At 41.5% G+C, this 20,964-nt stretch overlaps 1 protein-coding gene across 6 annotated transcripts; it reads left to right on the plus strand.

The window, feature by feature from the left end:
• Positions 1–1,395: 1,395 nt before the first annotated feature.
• fbxl4 (F-box and leucine-rich repeat protein 4) lies at positions 1,396–18,174 on the plus strand. Of its 6 annotated transcripts, none has more exons than XM_006794805.3 (9): positions 1,396–1,625; positions 3,977–4,607; positions 6,085–6,418; positions 7,565–7,809; positions 8,058–8,271; positions 10,068–10,139; positions 12,720–12,844; positions 13,232–13,419; positions 14,150–18,173. In XM_006794805.3, exons 2-9 carry the CDS (start codon positions 4,111–4,113, stop codon positions 14,311–14,313), a joined length of 1,839 nt encoding a protein of 612 aa, XP_006794868.2. In that variant the 5' UTR covers positions 1,396–1,625; positions 3,977–4,110; the 3' UTR covers positions 14,314–18,173. The 6 variants fall into 6 exon arrangements, with proteins under 6 accessions (XP_006794868.2, XP_035765409.2, XP_006794867.2 ...); XM_035909516.2 differs by lacking the exon at positions 1,396–1,625 and adding an exon at positions 1,632–1,723 and having other exon boundaries at positions 4,164–4,607; positions 14,150–18,174; XM_006794804.3 differs by lacking the exon at positions 1,396–1,625 and adding an exon at positions 1,637–1,723.
• Positions 18,175–20,964: the final 2,790 nt, after the last annotated feature.

Here is a 20,964-nt window from a genome sequence, read left to right on the forward strand (position 1 = left end):
GTTTTCCCGTACCTTTAATTTATTTATTTTTAAAAGTTTCACGGGTGCTTTCAAGTGCTTTTAAATTACAAGACCACCCGGCAGGATCAAGAGTGCTCCAGGAGAAAGATAAAGCACCAGCAGGAGATTTTTGGTGGTGATGATAGTGATGATGAAGGTTCCTGGTTGCCACCTTTAAGCACTTCTCCCCAAGCAGTTCAGTAAAATGGCTTTCTAAGTAGTCCTAGCTAAAGCAGACCAGCTCTCCAGTGCTATTTTCACATGCTCCATCAGAGCAGAAATGACTAAGCTCATTTCTGCTCTAATGGAGCAAATCAGAAATCAATCTGCTCCATTACTCTCTAAGCACTAATACTGCCAAGAGTAATGAACTTCTTGGAAACATCACTGCCCAAAGAGGCTTGAATCACATCCTGACGGGACCAGGAGAAGAGTCAGCGTGCAGAGACACCGCATTCTTTGCCGTGGTGCTGCACCACTTCCTGCTGTCAATAGGACAGTACAGGGTGACCTCATTCCCAGTACTGAACCCCTTGCCACCAATGCCACACGCCAATGGCGGAACAATATTCTGGATGCAGCAGAGCAACAAGCAGTGTTCCCTAAACTCCTCTGACCCCCTTTGCTCAAGCACCTGCTAATAAATGGGTCCTTCAACGAGAAAGAGTTATTATTCACGTTTGCTTGTGTTTGCTTGTGTTTGAGCGAAAGGCTGTACTCCCTCTTTGACTGTTTTCTTACATTACGCTAGTATTTTAGGACGCTGAAATATGTCTAAAAAGTTGAATACATTTTTATCTTGATCCTTGTTTTTTAATTAGCTCTTACCTTATACCATATATCTTTCTTTGTTTACATGACTGGTTCTCCTTTGGTGTGTGTTTTATTTAAAAAAATAATAATTTTCAGTTGTTTTAATTGTTTTTTATCTCCGAGGTTGACTAAGCTGAAGAATTATTTTCACCATTGCTGACCGAACTCTACCTTTTATTTTTGGGTGTGTGTATATAGTGTACATCTATGTTGTTTGTGAATGGCCTTGAATGAAATCTTATTACACTCCTCCATTGTTTTAATGGTATGTTTTAATACACATTAAGCTGGATTATCTATAAATGTATTAAAAACCATGAAACTGGGGTGAATGTTTTGAGCGTCTGTTTTGAACCAAAGAACTACTTTTCCCATAATCCTTTGCTTTAAAAGAAGCCGACCGGATGTTGATAATTTGTTGTACATTTAAAGTGTGACATTTAAAGTTCATACGTAACTTCTAACTTTTAGGTTTCCGCGTCCTGTTTAATCACACGTTTTGACAAAAACAGCCAAAATTGGCCATGTTTCGCATTTGTTCACGAACACAGTCAGTTATTTAGTGCCGCACTGGTGCAATGATAGAGAGAAAAAAGCAGCGGTCTTCCAAAATGCATTACTTTCCCCCTAGAGCCTCGCCCCAGTGCATTGTGTTTTGTAGAAATAACTCGTGTAGTGGTAGTAATAATACTGACACTTCTCTAATACTTAAAACACACAAAGATGAAGGGTTACCCAGATTATGTTGCTGACTGTGCTGTGCGCTTTCTGAGTTAATGTATTGGCCGACTGTTACTTGAAGGCAACACAAGGTAAACGTCAAGAATGTTTGATTGTTGAAATCTTTGTGAACGGCTATGGAAGGAAGAGAGTTTTTCCTCGTCAGTGGATTCATTGATCTACGTTCACTGTAAATTTTGTCCTCTTTGATCGCTCGGTTTTTGCACAGCAACCATTACGGACGCTAACAGTTCATGTTTTGACAGCTTAGCCTGTGTCTGCTAGCTAGCTGCCTACCTAACACTAACTATTTATCGTTAGCTAACACTGACAGCACTAGCTGTGGGAGACTGCTCAGTTTATTGAACAAGGACTTGGGAAAAGACAGTTTCTTCGTGGCAGCTGGCTTAAAGTACGCTTATGTATGTCAGAATTCGTTTACCTAATGTAATGTCGAAATGCCTTCAAAGGTAGCAAGGTTGGAGGGCTAGTTTAGCTAGCTTCAAATGCATAATGAAATATCAAATGTTACATTTGCAAGACAGAAAACGCTACACTTCCTTTTCTCTTCCCGTACAGTATTAATAAGGCCACATTATTGTCAGAACTGTATTATTTTTACAGTAGTATTAGTATTTCATGTGTACAGTTAAAGCTAATGTTTTAGTTTTATCAAAACGTGGTTGTTATGTCTAAACATCACTGGCTTTTATGTAATTGTTTTTTAATGTTAAAGGCGGTTAATATAGGGTTGGTAGGGACTCGTGTCCTGTTATTGCTTGTAGGACTACTTGTTTGTTTACACATAAGCACAGGATGTCCCTGGCAAACGTGTACTGCTCACTGCAGCCTACAGCTGGGTCAATCTGTGATACTGAAAACCTGTGAGGCAGGAGTGTCAGGCACCAGACCCAGAAGTTTCTGGTATCATGTAGCCACTCTTGATTTGTGGCTACCAGGCACCATTAAGTACCAGGATGTCTTGAAGCCTGAATATTGTAGTCAGTGCTAGAGATTTCTGATGGTGTCAAGCGTTAACATGGATTTAACCTCTACAGTTTGCATTTTGCTTTGATAAATGTCTTGCCGTGTTTCATTTAACCACAAACTACCGCATGTAGTTATGAAGAAATGCCACACGCAAGCAGCGGTACAAGGCTACCTTTCGAAGATTGGCAGCTGCAGAAGTGCTTGGTTTGTTTGCAGAATAAGTATTCATTAAATAAGCAAGTCTTCTTCTCAGAAAGTGTCAAAGTGGTTAAAATAGTGAAGAAACCGCTAGAAATTAGATCCAGCTTCTTGCTGTAATTTGTCAATGTGTAAAACTTGAATCATTTGTCTACAAGAAAGCATCAAAATGTAAAAATAAGTATATACATGTACAGTCATGATAAGAAGAAGTAAGTCTTACCTTTTAAACAAATATAACCTCAGATAACCAACAACATTTTACATATTGCACAGCATCATTATTTGTTTAACAAATGAAAAAGCAGAAGCTCTGGGAGGTTACTGTTACAGACAAGCCAGGTGTGTGTTAACACAATGCTAGAGAGGAAAGACATCAGCAGTGAGCTTGGAGAAACAACTGTTGCTGTCCATCAATCTGGGAAGGGTTAAAAGACCATTTCCAAACAATTTGAATTTGAACAATTTGCCAATTTTCCCTGGAGTGTATCTCCCAGCAGATGCATCCCAAGGTCAGGCTGTGCTTGGAGACGGTACAAGTATGGCTTGTTTAGAAGGATTTCAGGAGAAAATCTCTTCTTTCTAAAAAAAACAACACATGGCAGCTCAGCTTAGATTTGCAAAGTTACATCTGAACAAAGCACAAGACTTCTAGAACAGTGTCCTTTAAACAGACGAGCTAATATGGAGATATTTGCCCGTAATGCATGGCGGTGGATGGGTGATGATTAGGGCTCTAAAAGCTGCTGAAACCGGGCATGTGCTTAGTCTTTCACACACTGCTTCTGTGTTTTTGGCTTAATTTTTGTTAAATGAATAGGGATGTGTCATATGTCATGTGATGTTGTTCTTCTGACCTTGCATTTATCTGATTTTAAGACCCGCTACAGGGTGGATGATTTTATCTTTTGTCCTGTTATGTAAAAACCTTGTGTTGAAAGCAGGTCTTTTTTATGACAACCCTAAAGAAATGTATTGAATGTATTGATTATTTATTAGTATAATCACGCACAACATAAAGTAGAACTTTCTCCACATGGAACGTTTTTTCGTTTTGTTTTGGTTTTACAATCCTTCAATTTATATTCAGCCAAAAATGTATTATTGCTTCTTGCTATTTTCATTTAAATTTAGGATTCAGATATCCAAAATGATCAAGTTTATATCGGGACCAAGCAGAAATTGGTCCCTCTGTGGTGTCTTAGACCTGCTGTCTTGCTCTTCTCACTCTTGTTTGTCTCTGCCTAACCCACAGGTCATGCATGCAGCCAGCCTTCTAGCCTGCGCTTTGTTCATCCCCAGCGCTTGAGATAATGTTCTACCCGTAGGTGGAGGGTTATCCTCCTACTCCGTTTCTCCCCACTGCCCCCATCAGTCCCAGAGTTCCCTATGTTAACCCTGTTGAGCATGTTTTACTATATCTGTCTGCGGCGGCGCTCCAGGAGTGGAACTCGAGGCGAGGCTCTGACCAGTCGACGGGCTGTGGAATCTGGCCAGAGAGCGGTACTGCCAGTCAGTGTGGAGGTGGAGCAGTACGCCAAAGAGGTTTTGGACTTCAGCTCCCACTATGGCAGTGAGAATAGCATGTCTTACACCATGTGGAACCTGGCAGGGGTGCCTAACGTCTACCCTAGCTCAGGGGACTTCACCCAGACAGCTGTATTCAGAACTTATGGGACGTGGTGGGAACAGTGTGCCAGTGCTCCGCTGCCTTTTCGTCGCACTCCTAAAGGCTTCTACAGTAAGGATTACATTGAGCTAGGCTTTGAGGAGCCTGTCTACCCGACAGCAGTGGAGGTGTTTGAGACCTATTACCCTGGAGCCATCGTCCAGATCCTGGCCTGCTCTCATAATCCTTTCACCCAGAACCCGCCTACTGATGTCAGGTAACAATAGTTCCTCCACACTATGCCATTTCTAAAACTTTACAATACCAGTAAATTGCACAGTTTTCGATTACATAACAAGGCTTCAGATAAAATCCAGTTGGCATTTCATGGAGTAAAGTACTGCTTGGCCAGAATTTCCACCAGAAAACTACCAGAAACCTGGCAGAGGATGCAATGGGATTAGCTTATTACAATTCGTTATCACAAAGATTAGATGATTTCTTCAACAATCTACCTGCTATAGCACTAACTGCTAATTGTCAAGGGAATCACACTGCACAGTGGAGTTGCATATATGCAGAGACTGAGCTTTTTTAATTTCTTAGTTCCGACTTGAAGATGCAGTATTATGTATAGGAGAGCACTGAATCATATTTAGCCATGTTTGCTTGCAGATAAATGATTTAGGCTACCTTGATTAGAAAAAACTAAACTGATAAAATTGTATAAAGTCTTAAGATTTGCCTGGATCTTTATTCACTTTTTACAGTAGCTTTTGCTTGGTGTTTATTGCCTCGTGTTAGGTGTTGCCTTATGTTGGCTTGGTCCTGCTCTTGGTAAAGTCTCTCAGTTCATTACTGTCCGAAACCAGTCATAGAATCCCCTCCTCCACAAGCCTGCTTTTCTCTGATTGGCTGCCCCTTTCATTGAAAACATTTTTTTAAAAACGTGTAGAGCAAAGATTACTAAATGGGGTACATTGTCATTGACACCATAGAGAGCGTATCAGCTTTTACTCTGAAGCCTCAACCTCTGGCTTGTAAGGATTATTTGTATGTCCACTGAGACACACAGGGAGCCAGCAAAAAAAGAAGTGAGACAGAAGTCAGGGTTTACAATTCTGATGGATTATGGATGTGGTCAGCTGCTAAAAGCCATTCAAAGTAGTCCCATTATTTAAGAGTGCATGATCAACACTGGAGTTTTGGACCTGATACAGATTTTTAGAGAGTGTAAAGTTTTGATATCACTATATCATTAGTCTTTATAATACTATATATGCCTGATTTGTATGTTTGATTTATATTGAAAACAGACAGTGATGGAGTTGTTATTTAGTAACTTTCCAATGTGTTTCACAACCTGTGAACATGTGTTACATAAAGTACTGATAGTACTGCAAACAACAGAGGGAAAACTGCTATGCTTGATAAGCTATGTAAAAACATCATTTACAAGTTACACTGCACAGCTTAAAAAAAAAAAATGACTGTAATAAAGACAGTTTTCATATGGGGGCATATCCAACAACATATATGGTCAAATCCGTCTGTCTCTGCTTATTAGAAATATGTTAAGATAAAGAGGCAAACACTGTTGTGCACAATGCCACACACAGGCTTAAGAACATTGTTAGGACTGTATTTTCCTGCTGCTTTCAACGAGTACCTAGAGTAGCGCAAAGTAGTCTTAATAGCATTATATAGGTTAAAGAATGTTATTTTTATATTTGCGCATGTTTTGTGTTGTCCAGGTGGGAGGTGTTGTGGTCTGGTGAGCCCACCAAGGTGCTGACTCCACAGGCTCGCCAGTTTTCCCCTAAAATAAAGCATATCGGTTTCCCAACCAACCTGTTGCGTCTAGAGGTGAACAGCTCTTTGCTGGACTATTACACTGAACTGGATGCTGTTATCCTGCGTGGGGTAAAAGAGAGGCCCATGCTGGCTCTCTATAAAATGCCCATCATCGACATCAGTGACCTGAGCGACAGCGAAGAGGAGCTGTCTGATGTGGGAGGTCCTTTCAGGCAAGGAGATGGCAAGCATCAGAGGACAGGAAATGGCTACTTTGACAAACTGCCATATGAGGTGATTACAGTCCTTAATAACAAATCAGAAGGCTTGCATCATCCAAGCCTGGGTTGAAAGTTTAGATACGCACAGTGAAATAAAACTGCATTTTTAATTTTATTTTTCAGATGTGATCCTGTTTGCTTAATGGTACAGACAGGAGTATTTTCGATCAGTACCTCTTTAATAAATATTAGGTTTAACCATTTCCTATCACACTCTTCCTATTTTGACAAGCACAGAGATCCAACCTGACTCCTCAGCTGCCGCCCTTATTACTTGTACAATTACTGCCTGAAAGTTGCAATATGTAAAATTTCTTTTTTGAAGATGTTCCAGTAGCATGCAGGAGTCTTACATATAGGTTGAAGGTGCTGCAGTCATTTCTCTGCACACAAAACATTTGCAACGCTGATTATTTGAAGTGATTTAAAGCTTTCTTTATGCACATCAAGTTTTTTCCTTATTATATGTGCTCAGCATGTGTGCACACGTGCACTTTTTTGTTGTTGTTGTATTTAAAAATAAAAAAAAACGTGTCACACACGAACACTGCGGGTTGAACCATTCTGGCACTTTCTTGATCTCGCACTCACAGACAGTCATTTTCATGCCATACAGATGTATCACGTTGTCTGAGGCGAGCTTCAAAACACCAGCAGTATTCTTGATAGTTGTTCTCTTATCTCCTATCCAAACCACTGCCATTAACAGCAGTCTTCACAACCGCTGTGTGTTTGTTTCAGAAACACAATATAGCTATTATCTGTCAGCTGATACCAGCTTGAACACAGTGTATTGTTAATCCACTGTGACACACACACGCACAACCATTCTTTCTCTTTGAGAGACACACGAATGCGGTGCAAAACAAGCCGGCTCACCGCTGATCCTGCTATCGGTGCTGTGTCTCCCAGATAACCACTATTTAGATCTGCCTGACAGAGGGGACGCAATTAACATTCTCCACTCTACACTGAACTATTTTCTCTTCTCTGCTAGGTTCCACTATTCTTTAATGTTCTCTATTATGTGTTATTTTCTGCTTATGTTTTCTTACAAGACCAAACATGTCTTGTCTCTCACCCTCCTCGTATCTTACCATTTCTCCTCTCCTCTCCTCGTCTCCCAACTTAACCCCTCTCCCCTGACTCCCGTCCACAGCTCATCCAGCTGATACTGAGCCACCTGACCCTGCCAGACCTCTGCCGTCTGGCCCAGAGCTGTAAGCTGCTGCACCAGCACTGCTGTGACCCGCTACAGTACACCCAGCTGAGTCTGCAGCCTTACTGGGCCCGGCTGAGTGACGCCTCCCTGGGACACCTGCAGAGCCGCTGCACCCTCCTCCAGAGGCTCAACCTGTCCTGGACCGGCAACCGTGGAGCCCTTACCCTGACGGGCTTCAGCAGGTCAGACTATCAGCGGGCCACGAATGGCAGCAAACAGGGAAATGACCTTGGAAAATAGCAATAGAAGTAAAAGCACTTTTTCAAGGAGGAGCAAACTGAAACAAAGAAAATCAGTTTACACATTCTTCTGTAACTGATTGAAAAATAAATTAAGAAGAGGATGAAGGACTACTGGGGAATTGATGGCTTTTTTGTTCGTTTTTGTTTTTGGCCTCTTGTCACTCATTTCTCTCAATCTCCTGCCTTAGTTTCATGAAGGCCTGTGGTCTCAGCCTGGTCTGCCTGGAAATGTCATGCTGCCACTTCCTGAACGAAGCCTGTCTCGAGGTCATCTCCCAGACTTGTCCTGGACTCCAGGAGCTCAACCTGTCCTCCTGTGATCGTCTCCCCCCACAGGCCTTCACGCACATCTCAAAACTTACACGCCTCCGCAGGCTGGTGCTTTACCGAACAAAGATAGAGGTATGCGCTGCAAACAGTGTCTCTGCGAAACTAATCAGAGTGATTCGTGTGGACTTCGATCTGTCTTGTTTAAATATAGAGCAGGTCAAATTGTTGTTTGGTTAATGATATATCCGATACCCTGGCTGTTTATAATTTGCAGACTGCTCCTTTTTCTAAATGTATAAAATGTTTTATTCACCATTGATACTGAGCTGTTACAAAAAAATTACAAAAAGATTTTTAAAAAATGAATTATCTTTCGTATTTTGAATATATAGAATGTCAGAGATTTTCAAGAGGTGGATTCCACACGGTGGAAAGGTCAGAGAATTTAGTCACTTTTCTGATATTTAAGCAACAGAATTTGATCAATTGTATCTAATAAAGCAGAAAATCACTTTTGGGTTTGCATCAGAAAGGGCGTCTGGCAAATCAAACATGAGGAGCTGCCCACTGTGACCACCCCTTGAGATAAAAGAGCAGCCAGAGGCAGCTTTTATCTTCTTAAAGGGGACCTGCTCATCGCCAACTCTGTACTTTTATTCTTGGACTGTATTAGAGTAGTTTTGCATGATTCACAGTTCAAATGAATCCTTTATCTTACACTAAGCCTTGGTGCAAACCGATTTAGCTCATGTCATAACCTCTTTCATTGCTAGGCTACATGAACTGTTACCAAGGGCCTCCACTGGCCTCCCCCCCCCCCTTCAGAAACTCAGGTTTTACAGCGTTAACATACTGATGACTTATGACTTTTCTGTGATAGGGGATCTGTAAGCAATTAAAACCACATTTTCCTCATTTATAAAGTCTGAGGTCCACCTGTGTAACTGAACTAATATAAAAAAAATGATCATTTTGTTTTAAAGATGTTTTAATCTTATTTTTTTGTGTTTAGTTAATCATCTGATGACCTCCTTTGTTTCACTTGAAACATGCATATAGTATAAGTTTGAACAAAACTTCCCAAAAATGTGCATTTAATGAAAAAACGAATGATTTCTCCTTAAGAAAGATTTAAGATGAACTGAGTAAACTCTGATTCTACAGGGTGTTGAATATAGATCGCATGTATTCAAGCTCAGGCATGTCTGATGTGTAATATCACTGTGCCTTGTTTTGGTGGTGCACCTCAGCGTTTCTCTAGTGTTTGTCATGTTTCAGAGTGACGTTGTGGGCAACAGACGGTGTAGAGTTTCTGCGGTGGAGCCAGGCAGCGTGCTGCAGGTTGTTTACACCCGGACAGACAGAGCGAGCCGTGTGTCTGTTTGAGGCCCTGACATCTCAGCTGTCATTACCTTGTCACTGCTCTAATTAAATGGCTAGCTTACGGGAGAGAGGCACTTATAAAAATGCCTTACACCGAGTCGAGCACACGCGCGCACACGCAGACAAGAGGCTTTCACTTTCATGTCTGACACATTCTCCTACCGCTGAGGTGCATGTGTTGGCAGTTGCAGCACTGAATTCTGATATCTCCATATACTAGTTGTAGTGCTGCTCGAGAGGCTCCGTTTTCACTTTTTTCGCTCCACAAGGAGATGGAAAAATTGTCTCCTGTGCTTTATTAAAAACCTTTTAATCCTGAAAGTGCTGGGTGTGCCAGGTAACAGACAGGAAGTTACTTAAACGGGAACTTTAGGTGACATGACTGGATTTGTTACCGCTACTAAAACCTATGTTGTTTTAAATTATCTTATATATAGATTTACACTCAGGTAAGATGCTATCGGTGTTTTAAATCTCTTTTGCTCTTTCTACCTACCTGGTTTTCACCTGTGCACCTCTGTCTCTGTCTCTCCTTTCCTCCACAGCAAACAGCCATCTTAAGCATTCTGACTTTCTGCATAGAGCTAAGACACCTCAACCTGGGGAGCTGTGTGAGGGTGAGAATGTGCACACATATGAAGTTTCAAAGAAAGCTACAATCTTAACTATTACCTTTCATTTTGGAAGCTTGTCTAAAAGATGCCAGATAGGAAGATGAAAGAGAGCCCTGTGATCCCTGGCAAATGGCTTAGTCACACTGGAGTAAAAGTAGGACAGCAATCTTATCGTAACTGGGAAAAATCTGTGCTTATATAATTGAATTTTTGAATTTAATGTTTTTTTGCATTAGAAACTGATTACAAGTAGTTGCAGTACCCACTTGTGTGATCGCACAGGTTGTCTGGTGGAAGGCATCCTGTCTGCAAACAATGGTGGCCTGATTCAAACTCACTTTCAAGTAAATTATGTTTAATTTATAAACGCAAACAGTTTGAAAATGCAGTCAGCGTGTGAGCCAGTCTGTGCAGATAAGCGCAACTCATCTGTAACATGCCAATTTGCTATAATGAATCAATTCAGCTGGTGGCCAATTGTTTGAGTTCTGGTTATATTCCTAAAGTCAAGGTTGCTAAGCACCTACAGTATATCACGTTGCAGTTAAATCGCTGTCCTGAAGCAGCAAGGTCTCTATTTTTGGAGGAATTGCTTCTGTTGAATTTCCGAGATTCTCGCTCGACTCTGTAAGTAGTTAATATTGATTTCTGTGTATGTACACTGCAACACATTTGCAATTGTTGACAGTTTGTCACAAGTTAATCACTGTATTAACACAAAATGATTGCATGTAATTGCCAACTTGACCCAGTTCAGTAGTAAGCTGACAGACTGATAGGCAAATCACTCTTATCACCGTCTTGCCACGCCAAAGTCTCTTTGAAGATGGCAACTGACTGGGAGTGGTCAAGACCTGGTCCCTGTCTGTGACAGGATTGCAAGGTCATTGCACAAGGTCACAATAATTTTGGTCATACCCCAACCACTGTTTTTCTTAGTGTGACTGTTGCATAATGCTGTAGTCACACAGGCCTAGACACCATTTGGGATACTCTAGTGGCTAGTGATAAATATGTATACCCTGACTGGTTAGTGAGTGATTACTGGAGGTTTCTGGCTGTTGCCAAGTGAATTCAGATGCAAAGGGGGTGCTGCACCATGCACTCCTTGCGATTGCTCACCTTAGTGTTTGCATGGAAGACACCCATTTGCAAACGCTAATCATAGAACGGTAATGAGATCTGGAAAAACGTGCGAGGCCTTAAGACCAAAACCAAGTTTCACTACTGCTCCATGGTTAGACAGGAGTGACATTAAGCTTTGTCTGTGCAAACTACAGGCAACCATGGCAACTTGCTGGAGGCCAAAGAAGTTTTCAGTGCAGCACCGTGTACCTCTTTAGAACCAATTTCACCCAGTGGGAGCAAACGCCAACAACCACTTGAAAACCGTCTGGGAATACACATTTTTCACTAACAGCCGGTGGTTGGCATTGGGTCATTGGCTAATCTTTGTGCAGGGGCCTAAATATTGGAATCAATTGCAGCTGTTTACAGTGTGCTTACTGTGCTAAGATAAGATAATTGGTTGGTAGTTGTAGACTTCTGCGAGAGAGGTGTCATTCTCCTGTTACTCCTTTAATGAGGTTTGGCTCATTGAATATGAGGGGAATGGTATACAGCAACTGTTGTGGACAGATATGTGTGATGATATTAAAGTACAATATGTTTTATTGTTAACATCATTTAGAATTATTAATGAGGCATTTTAATAAATGTTTAGTGTATTATGATGATAATGATGGGGCATCTGTGTGTGTTTAACTCCCTAAAAAAAGTTGAATGACTTTGATGGAAATATTGATATAATACATGAGAAAATCCTCTTGTGGTCTTTCTCAAGGCATAACTGTCATCATCAGAAAGTTATGCAACATTTGGCAAGAGAAATGCATAAAGGCAGTGACTCTCTCTGCCAGAGTTTAAATATCCATCACTGCTAACTCTGAGAAATGTTCTTGCTGTCATTTTTGTAGCTGAGGTATCTGCTCGGGCTGTTTTTAGTTGTTAAATTGCATTTCTTTGCTTTCATCTTTGGATGAAACAATGAAATATGGCCAGAATTACCTGACACCAAAGAACAATAACAGCCTCGCAAACATAAATCAGATCCTGAAAGACTATTTTGTTTTTGTTTTTTACGGTGAAAGTATTCCGCGTTAGTGCTTTGTTCTTTTGCTCTCTCGAGGAAGCGAGGTTACGAGCCACAAGCCGGGTGATGCCGCTAATCAGCTTTTTATTATCGCAGCATTTCAAAAGTTTGTTCAGAATATATTAAGATAGACTATTGACTGGCTCATCCTGACAGAATCATCTTCCTTTACGATATCCTAAAGGCACATTTTTAAAAGCCTGGGACTGTGACAGTGTTGTAGATGAGCACAGATCACAGAACCTCTGCCCGTACATCGCTCACACCGACGTGTACAAATCATAACATCTGAATCGACTGCAGCATACGACGAGGGTGGTGTTGCACATTAAAGCGGGTCTGAATCGTCCAAATGTCCCTCTGGGAACTTGCTTGTGAGCTGCAAATGCTGCATATTGTATAGAGAGTAAATGCTCCTGTCTCACTTGCAGATCGAAGACTATGATGTTGTAGCCAGTATGCTGGCCACTCGCTGTCGCTCGCTGTGCTCTCTGGACCTGTGGCGTTGCAGAAACCTGACCGATCGAGGCCTGACTGAGCTCGTCTCAGGGTGCAGGTAGTCACTTGAAGCTACTGTTGTTTATAACACCTGCGGACTCAAGGCATGTGCAAAATAACCATTCATAACAGCTTTTTTTTTTTTTTTTTTAAGTGCTAATTTCGCCCCAAAATAAGATTTCAGGAAGCTCCTCCCCCCTCTTTGCTCCTGCCACCATCTTTTTGCTTGGTGGGGAGTTTTCATAGCTTTCAGTTCAGGATTCTTCTCATATAACATCTTTGGTTGTAAAATTGTCCAGGACATGAAATGGTGTTAGTTTCCTCTGTGATTGCTTTGTTTTTGTTAAATCACTAACACGTTAGAGACACTGCATGGTTTCTCTGTGAATATCCAAATTTGTTCTTACGTCACCCCAGTTTACTTGTTGGCTCTGTTGTTGCTCAGGATGTTGGAGGAACTGGACCTGGGCTGGTGTCCCACGCTGCAGAGCAGTACGGGATGTTTCCAACACCTCGCCCGCAGCCTTCCACGCCTGCGCAAGCTCTTCCTCACTGCCAACCGCACCGTCTGCGACTCAGACATAGAGGAGCTGGCAGCCAGCTGCCCCTGTCTGAGGCATCTCGACATTCTGGGTAAGATCTCTCTCACACATATGTGGAAACAAACGTTTGCCTTATTAATCATTTGTTAATGAGTGTCAAGTTTGTGGTTATTCGGTCATGACTTATGTTTCATCACATTGGTGTATAAAGCTCCCCATCAGAGCAGCATAGCCACAACTTAACTTTTTTTTTTTTATAAGAGACTTTGTCAGTTGGGCAACTGCATTTTTGATTTAGCTCATCGTTCACTTATCATATTCACAGCAGCTCCCAGTATAGCATTTGAGGCGTGAAAAAAAACCTTCAAGTTAACCTCGAACACAAACTCAAATAATCAGCTTAATATTGCTATACAGTAATGCTCAGTAAGCAAAGTTACAGCAGCACACCATAGCAGTAACACTCTAGTTCCAGTTGCATAAGTTGGTGTTTTTGACAGCACAGTAGCTTCAGTGTTATTCAGGCTATGCTGATGTGTCAGTTCTTTAGTTATTTCAGATGTGCTTCAGTGGTTGACTTGCTGGAAGGTGTGCAAATGATTTTGGTCTGGACTCTATGATCTGTGTGAACAGGCAGAGAGGAACTTTTACTTCATTTACAAAGAAAATACACACACAGTTTCCTTTTTAAGAAATAGCCAGACATAAAAATATAATTGTTTTTATTTCACAGCTCTGTGTTTTGTTTTATTTTTTATGCGTTTTTTGTGAAGCGTTTTTCATTTTCTGCGTGTCCCTGTTGTGATACGTCTGCCGGACAGGTACACGGTCAGTGAGCGCCGCCTCGCTGAAGAAACTCCTCCAGTCGTGTCCTCAGCTTGTCCTCCTGGACGTCTCCTTCTGCTCACAGATAGACATGCGAATTGTCCAGGAGCTCTCTGGCCTCTTCCCCAATGTGGCCATCAAGAAAAGCTTCACTCAGTGACCCCAGCATTGGCTCATTTCCCACTACTGAGATGTAGCAAGTGGAGGGAGGTACTGGTCAGCACATACTGCCCCAGAGTGATTCAGAGGCAGGTCAGATGCGGAGGAGATTGCAGACCTGCCTCTGCTTGTATCACGGACGAGATCTTCTTTTAGCGGTCAGTATAAAAAGTGGTGGGACTGGGTGAGGAGGATTTTACTGGCTTTACTGATTTAGTGAACCTAAATGACTACAGATTTGTAGGAGCAGGATTATACAACATAAGACACTTGTATTTTTGGGTGGGGGTTTTGTTTGTTTTTTAAATCAGGGTTGTTGCAGTGAAGCTGCCACATGTTCCCACAATATGAATCAGCACTTACAGTATGTATTGCCAGATAACACACGGCAAGGAAATATGCCTTACCACTAGAAATCACACATGAAAAAAGCAACATTTGAGAGAAAACTTCTTTTAAGCATCTTTTTAGGAAAACAAATGGACCACAAAGCATTCATACCTATTACTGGACTTCACATAATAATATTAGCTACATATCAGGGCCTTGGTCAGTGCCTTGTTTGATTGTGGAATATGAACGGGCTGGTTTGTACATGAAGGTCTTTCCGGTGGTGTTTATCACCATTCACTCACTTTCATTGAATCATAGTGGATGGTGTTGTGTTCAAAGGGGCTTTAAAGGTGAAAACAGCTGCACTAGATGCAATGCACTGTGGTTAGTGTTATTCTTTTATTTTTTTACTTTAATGAGACTATCACAAGTTAATATGTGTTGCTACAAACCGCAGGATCATATACAAGGATCTCATCATTAAATGTACATGCACTAGAGATTTAGCGATGGCGTGTTTCCATCAATGGGGGAAAAAAATTGTTTTCATTTCCACATGCTCTAAAATTGCAGGAGTACAGAAAACACCTAAAGGCATCAAATTCAAAAGATATGCACACTGACTCTTTTGAAATAAAAACGCAGAGAAGTAATGAAGATGTTATTTAAGATGACATGAAACAAATCTAAAAATCTTTTCCTCTCCAACTCTCAGTTAGGCGCTTTTGGTCCAGCAGTTAATATTTTCACTAGGATAATATGAAAGAATTTCCAACTGTATTGCCTGCGCAGCTGTTAATGTGTCACCACATATCAGACACTTCAGATGAATGTAGTAATATTCTATATTAAGTCCGAGTGTTAACAAGTAAGAAATACAGGGGTAGTTATTAACTAAATTTATGCTATATGCATGTGTGGAACTAGAGGCCTTTGTTGGAATACTGTAGAGAAAGTCATCTGCAGCTGAAGCAGCTTAATGTGTTTGGCTGTATACAGTACATCAGACAATTCAGTGGACTAAATGAAATAGAAAGTGTTAATAATCAGGCTGCTTGATAATTGCTTTTGTTCAGACCTCATAGGTTGTGTAAACATTTTAGCGTAGGCAAATTGGGGCCTTTAGGCTAAAGTTTTGTTTCCCCAAGTTTAAAAGTCACTGGCTCCTCTGCCGAGGTGAGAGCTCAGGTGGAGGAGTGTTTTCAGTGCTGTTTTTCTGTCAGCAAGTTTACACAAGCAGAGTTTCATGAAACTTGGAGAGCTGGGCCCAGGCATTAAAATTAGCTGCAAATGCAGAACACCTTCTTTGAAAGTGCAAGATAGGCTCTCTGCAGTGTCATAATGTTAGTGCTGTTTCTGTTGTCGTTCCTGTTGAGTTCTGTCACTGCTGTCTGACTACAGCCGACTACATAACCCACTCCGATCAAATTCCACCGCTGAGAAGGAGTGCTGTAAATTAAGCCGAGGACATAATGTTAACGTGTAACAAGTGTTAGTACGATATGTGACCTCAGTATTTGTCCTCAAACTCAGGGGCTATATATAATCTCATGTTCATTAAATGTCACTTTTTTAAAAACATGTTTTACTCCAGAAACCAGCACAAAGGACATCTTTACAGAAAGTAACACCAGACTTCAGTTAGCTTTAAGGTTACCGGGCTTTGGTGTTGCTCACAACAAACACACGTGACACAAATCGTCAGTTTGCGCTGGCGTAACAGAGACGTTAATCAGAGCTTATTGAGTGTTGAATGTTGCAGTAATTGTATGAAAAATGTACTGCTGCTGATTATTTATTTTTTGTAATATATGAAGCCAAGGCTGCAGTGTGGGAGAAGTGCTTGAAGAGCATTTTTGTGTTTGAAACAAACTTGAATTTTTAGTTGAAGCACATGCTACTCGTCAATATTTGTGCCTTATGCTCCTGTTTGAATGTTGTGTCCAAGTGGTTTAGATTGTGGTGAAGTGCTTCGCTTTTTTTTTTTTTTTTAATGCCCTTCAACCAAAGTAATAACACATTAATCTGGTCATCATCAGTCTCACACCTATATTTGACCAGTTTCTGTGCCATATACTTTATATCAGCCATGTTAATTATTGCAAAATATAGAGCTATATATGCAAAAATTGTTTTACTTATATTTCCCTGGGCAATGAAAATGTTATTTATACTCATTATTGGTGGATGTTTAAATGGTAATATACAATTTGGGAAACTGTTTCTTGGGCTTTTTGGTATTTTGCCTAGCTTAGCACTAAGATTGAAAGTATGCCTTTACCCTAGCCTAACATGAAGTGGAAATGTGTTTTTAGCCTGGCTCAGCATAAAGACTGAAAACATGCCTTTAGCCTGACTTAGCAGTAAGAGTGAATGCACGTCTTTACCTTAGTTTAGTTTACCTTAGTTTGTGCAATGCTAGTCCACTAAACCTCAAATCGTGCGGGCCTACAGACCAATCAGCAACCTGCCCCCGGTAACCCAAAATACTCCAGAAACGTAAAAAAGACTGAAATTTAGATTTGCTCAGTGATCGATGTTAGAGAATGTACATATTTTCCCATCTGCCAGTTGTTTAAGCTTTAAGAAATAAATATGGCAGCGACATTTCCGTTCTGCAGCTACAGTCATTACCTTTCTAAACACCTTAAAAATGACTTCCTACACTGTTAGTGCTTTCAGTCTCTGTGCTGAGCTAGGCTAAACCCAGAGCAGTCCTGGCTGCGCAGAAGTCAATCACATATCGATCTTCCAGTCTTGTTATTGGTGTGGGTATGGTTAAATTGCTGCATAAGAGTTGGAAATTAATACTTGGTTTATTCCCAGTTTTGTTTTAAACAGGTGTGGTAACAGTATGGCACACCAGCCCTTTCACTAATGCATCAGTTTTGCCTGGCCCACCCACATTTTTAATACATTTTGATGTTTTTTTAAATTGTTATTTATCCAGGTAAAGCTCTCATTTCGAAGACCTGCTATCATGTAATTATGTAATTATGTCAGTAATAACTACTGCACCACAATAAAAACACTGTCACTGTTATACTTTGTACAGCAACTATCTGCAACAGCATTAATTTGCAAAGGCAAAACTATTTAAAAAGTGAGCACCACTCTCAGATCATCACTGTTTGACCAGTGATGCAGTTTGGTGTATTTTTCTGAGGTGGCCCTATGCTTCTTTTTTTCTTCCTCTAATGAATATGCAGTCTCTCTTCTCCCACTCTGGATATGTGATCAACCTTTGTGCCATGAACTGGGAGGACCTGCAGCGGCGCTCCCTCCGCTGCAGCGTGAAAGCCACTGTTGTGTAAAGAGATTGTGTGTCTCTGTCGCGATGAAATGCGGTGCTTCACTTTCACCAGGTTTTAAATAAACCGAAGGCTGATGACTGAGTGTGTGTGGCTCATTTTTGATCCTGTAGGAGCAGAGATGTAAGCAGTCTGACTGTAGAACAAAGTGGCTGCGAAGGCATTAACTCGCTCATATTCTATTTTCTCTTATTCTTCAGCTTCATTGAACAGCACGCCACTGCCGCCGAAACAAATGGAAATTGCGCCGCTGTATCATGTTGGGGCTTCTTAAGGAGAGAGTCGTCTAAGTGTGATTTGGGGTTGGAGGCGTGGGGGGGGGGGGGAGTAGGCTCGTCTACTGAATCCACAACAACTAGCAGAGCCATTAGTCAGGATGAGTGACTGGATAGTCGTTGCGGAATGATCCTTTTTGCCTTAACCCTCTGCCATTTTACAGTCTATTAATACCACAGGGAGAAGTGACATTAGCTTGTCTTCTTAACGGCCTTTTAATGAATTGTTTATGCCTAGTTTAATGATGTATATTGTGGCCCTGTAATGTGCCCTAATGACGGAGAACGAGGCGGCCTCGGCTGAAGTATTAATTTGGACTGCCTCCCCAATGATTATTCCTCAGCCACTAACATCGTCGCCGCCGCCGCCGTGCGTGTTGCGCGCGAGCGTGGATGCAAACGTGATTCATGGAGGCTTTCCGCTCTGCACTACAGCTTGATTTCTTGCTGTCACGCTCCTCTACGAGCCTGATATATCCAGGGGGGGTTCCACAGCAATTAGTTCAGCTTTTTATTTGTCTTTCAAGTGCCTACAGACATAGCTTGATGAATCTGCAGGGGGAATATATGGATGGAAATATTGTTCCTGAATAATAAATCCAGCGTTTAAAAAGTAAATGGGAGGGGGGTTAGGGAGTGGTGTCACAAGGTCTCTCTGTGCCTTTTTGCCCCCCCCCCTCCCCCTTATCTCCAGATGGTGTGAGTGACACAAGAGCATACCTGGACAAAGCTGACAGCAGAAACAGTCTTCTCTGTGGTCTACCTCCTCTGAGCCCTCCTCAGGCTGGGATTCGACAGGCCTCAGACCTGCCTGAGGGAGACCTCACCGTGATACCCATCATTATGTGGCTTGGTGCTGCTTCTCTAGTTTCCCTCCTTGGACTCTAATAATAAAGACATCCCTGGCAGTCCTCACCGTTGTGTCTGAAGCTTATTACTTTTGTTATGTTTTTAAGGATATTGAATGTCAGCACTCAGTTTCTTAAATCTATTCCAAGCACTAAACTCAACAGGGTGGTGTTTTGAAGCTACAGGGGTACACTGTTTCTTTAGCCGTCTGTGCATCCACGAGGATAGCTGTTTTTATTTGTACATGTTGCCAAACTGTGATACCTCGCCCTAATTATTGTAAACAAAGTGCCACCACACAGTGACTCTTCAGAGATCCGATCTGATGTTGGCTGAAGAGATGCGGTGCTTGTTTCTCAAAATGAACTCACTCAATCCTGTTACATCAAGTCCCTCTTTTTTTTTTTTTTGGTCTCCTTTCAGAAAATTGATTTTCTAGGACTAAAATAAAATAAAGAAATCTGGCCTCTCATCGCAGGCTATGGCCTCAGTGTTGGACGTGAGTTACAAGGAGAGAATTTCCTTGCTGAGATTGTTTCCTTTGAAGAATTTTTAGGAGCCTGAAGTGTTTTTTTCCCTTCTTATCCCTCTAATCATAGTGTGACCCATCAGCATTATCTCGGGTCTCCTCGTTCGAAATGAACAACACAGTTTTTCTTGTTTTGAACCAAACAGCCATCCTGCAGATTTCACACCAACTTTGACCTGGTGGCACAGATGATTAGAAATGTATTAAAGTGACATCTACATTATTAAAACAGAGGGTTGCCTGCAAATGCTGGCCTTAGTCACGGCTTTTTTTTTTTTGTTTTCCCCACAATAAACAGAGAAAGAAGTCAAAGTGTGTGTGAATTTAGAGAGTAGACAGTTTAGTCTTACTCTTTCAATATTTTCAGTTTTGAACTACAACTGTAATCCACTTACTTTAATTTTAGACTGTTCCTGTGTGAGTATCTGTCTTTATTAAATAAAATAATAATATAATATAATATCCATCCATTCGCTTCCGCTTATCCTTTTCAGGGTCACGGGGAGCGCTGGAGCCTATCCCAGCTGTCATAGGGCGAGAGGCGGGGTACACCCTGGACAGGTCGCCAGTCTGTCGCAGGGCTAACACACAGGAACAGACAACCATTCGCACTCATATTCACTCCCGCATTCACACCTATGGGCAATTTGGATTAACCAATTAACCTATCCCCACAAACTGCATGTTCTCCCCGTGTTTGCGTGGGTTCCCTCTGGGTACTCCGGCTTCCTCCCACCGTCCAAAGACATGCAGTTTGTGGGGATAGGTTACAATATAATATAATATAATATAATATAATATAATATAAATGTCTAAATACTACCAGTGGCTGGACTAAAAGACAGCACAGAGGCACTAATTGTGGCAGCAGAGGAACAAGCTCTAAGTAAAACATCCAAGGCCAGCCAGTAACGTTTACTTTGGTCCTCTGGAGGTAGTTCTGCAGGAGCGATGTATGTCTTGGCTCATTGTCAAGACATCCATCGAGAACCAGTTTTGCTGCTGCCTGCATGAGGTTTTCTTTTTCAAAATCTTCACATATGCTTCTTCGTGCTCCCTTCCACCTTGATGAGATTCCCAGTTCCAGGTGTATTGAAGCATCCCTACAGCATAACACTCCCACCACCATGTTTCACTGTGAACAATGTTCTTTGAGTTGTATGTCTTTTCCTTCTGTCGCCAAACATAATCAGCGTGTCTGTGTCCAGAGAGCTCTAGTTTCGTCTCATCTGACCAAAGGACACAGTTCCATTAAGCATAATCTTTCTCCAGGTTGTCCTTGGCGTACATCAGTCTGGCTTGAATGTATCTTCTTTCTCTTGTCCACGTCACAGTCCACTTATATGCAGAATTCT

This window comes from Neolamprologus brichardi, chromosome 11 (genome assembly GCF_056152115.1).
Source record: "Neolamprologus brichardi isolate AB-2024 chromosome 11, ASM5615211v1, whole genome shotgun sequence".
Classification (NCBI taxonomy): domain Eukaryota; kingdom Metazoa; phylum Chordata; class Actinopteri; order Cichliformes; family Cichlidae; genus Neolamprologus; species Neolamprologus brichardi.

What these genes read in the sequence shown, in the direction of transcription:
- fbxl4 (XM_006794805.3), top strand. Translation starts at nt 4,111, where the DNA reads ATGTTAACCCTGTTGAGCATGTTTTACTATATCTGTCTGCGGCGGCGC. An exon ending in ACCTGGGGAGCTGTGTGAGG is followed by an intron (nt 10,140 to 12,719) that starts GTGAGAATGTGC and finishes TCTCACTTGCAG; the next exon opens with ATCGAAGACTATGATGTTGT. An exon ending in GAGGCATCTCGACATTCTGG is followed by an intron (nt 13,420 to 14,149) that starts GTAAGATCTCTC and finishes TCTGCCGGACAG; the next exon opens with GTACACGGTCAGTGAGCGCC.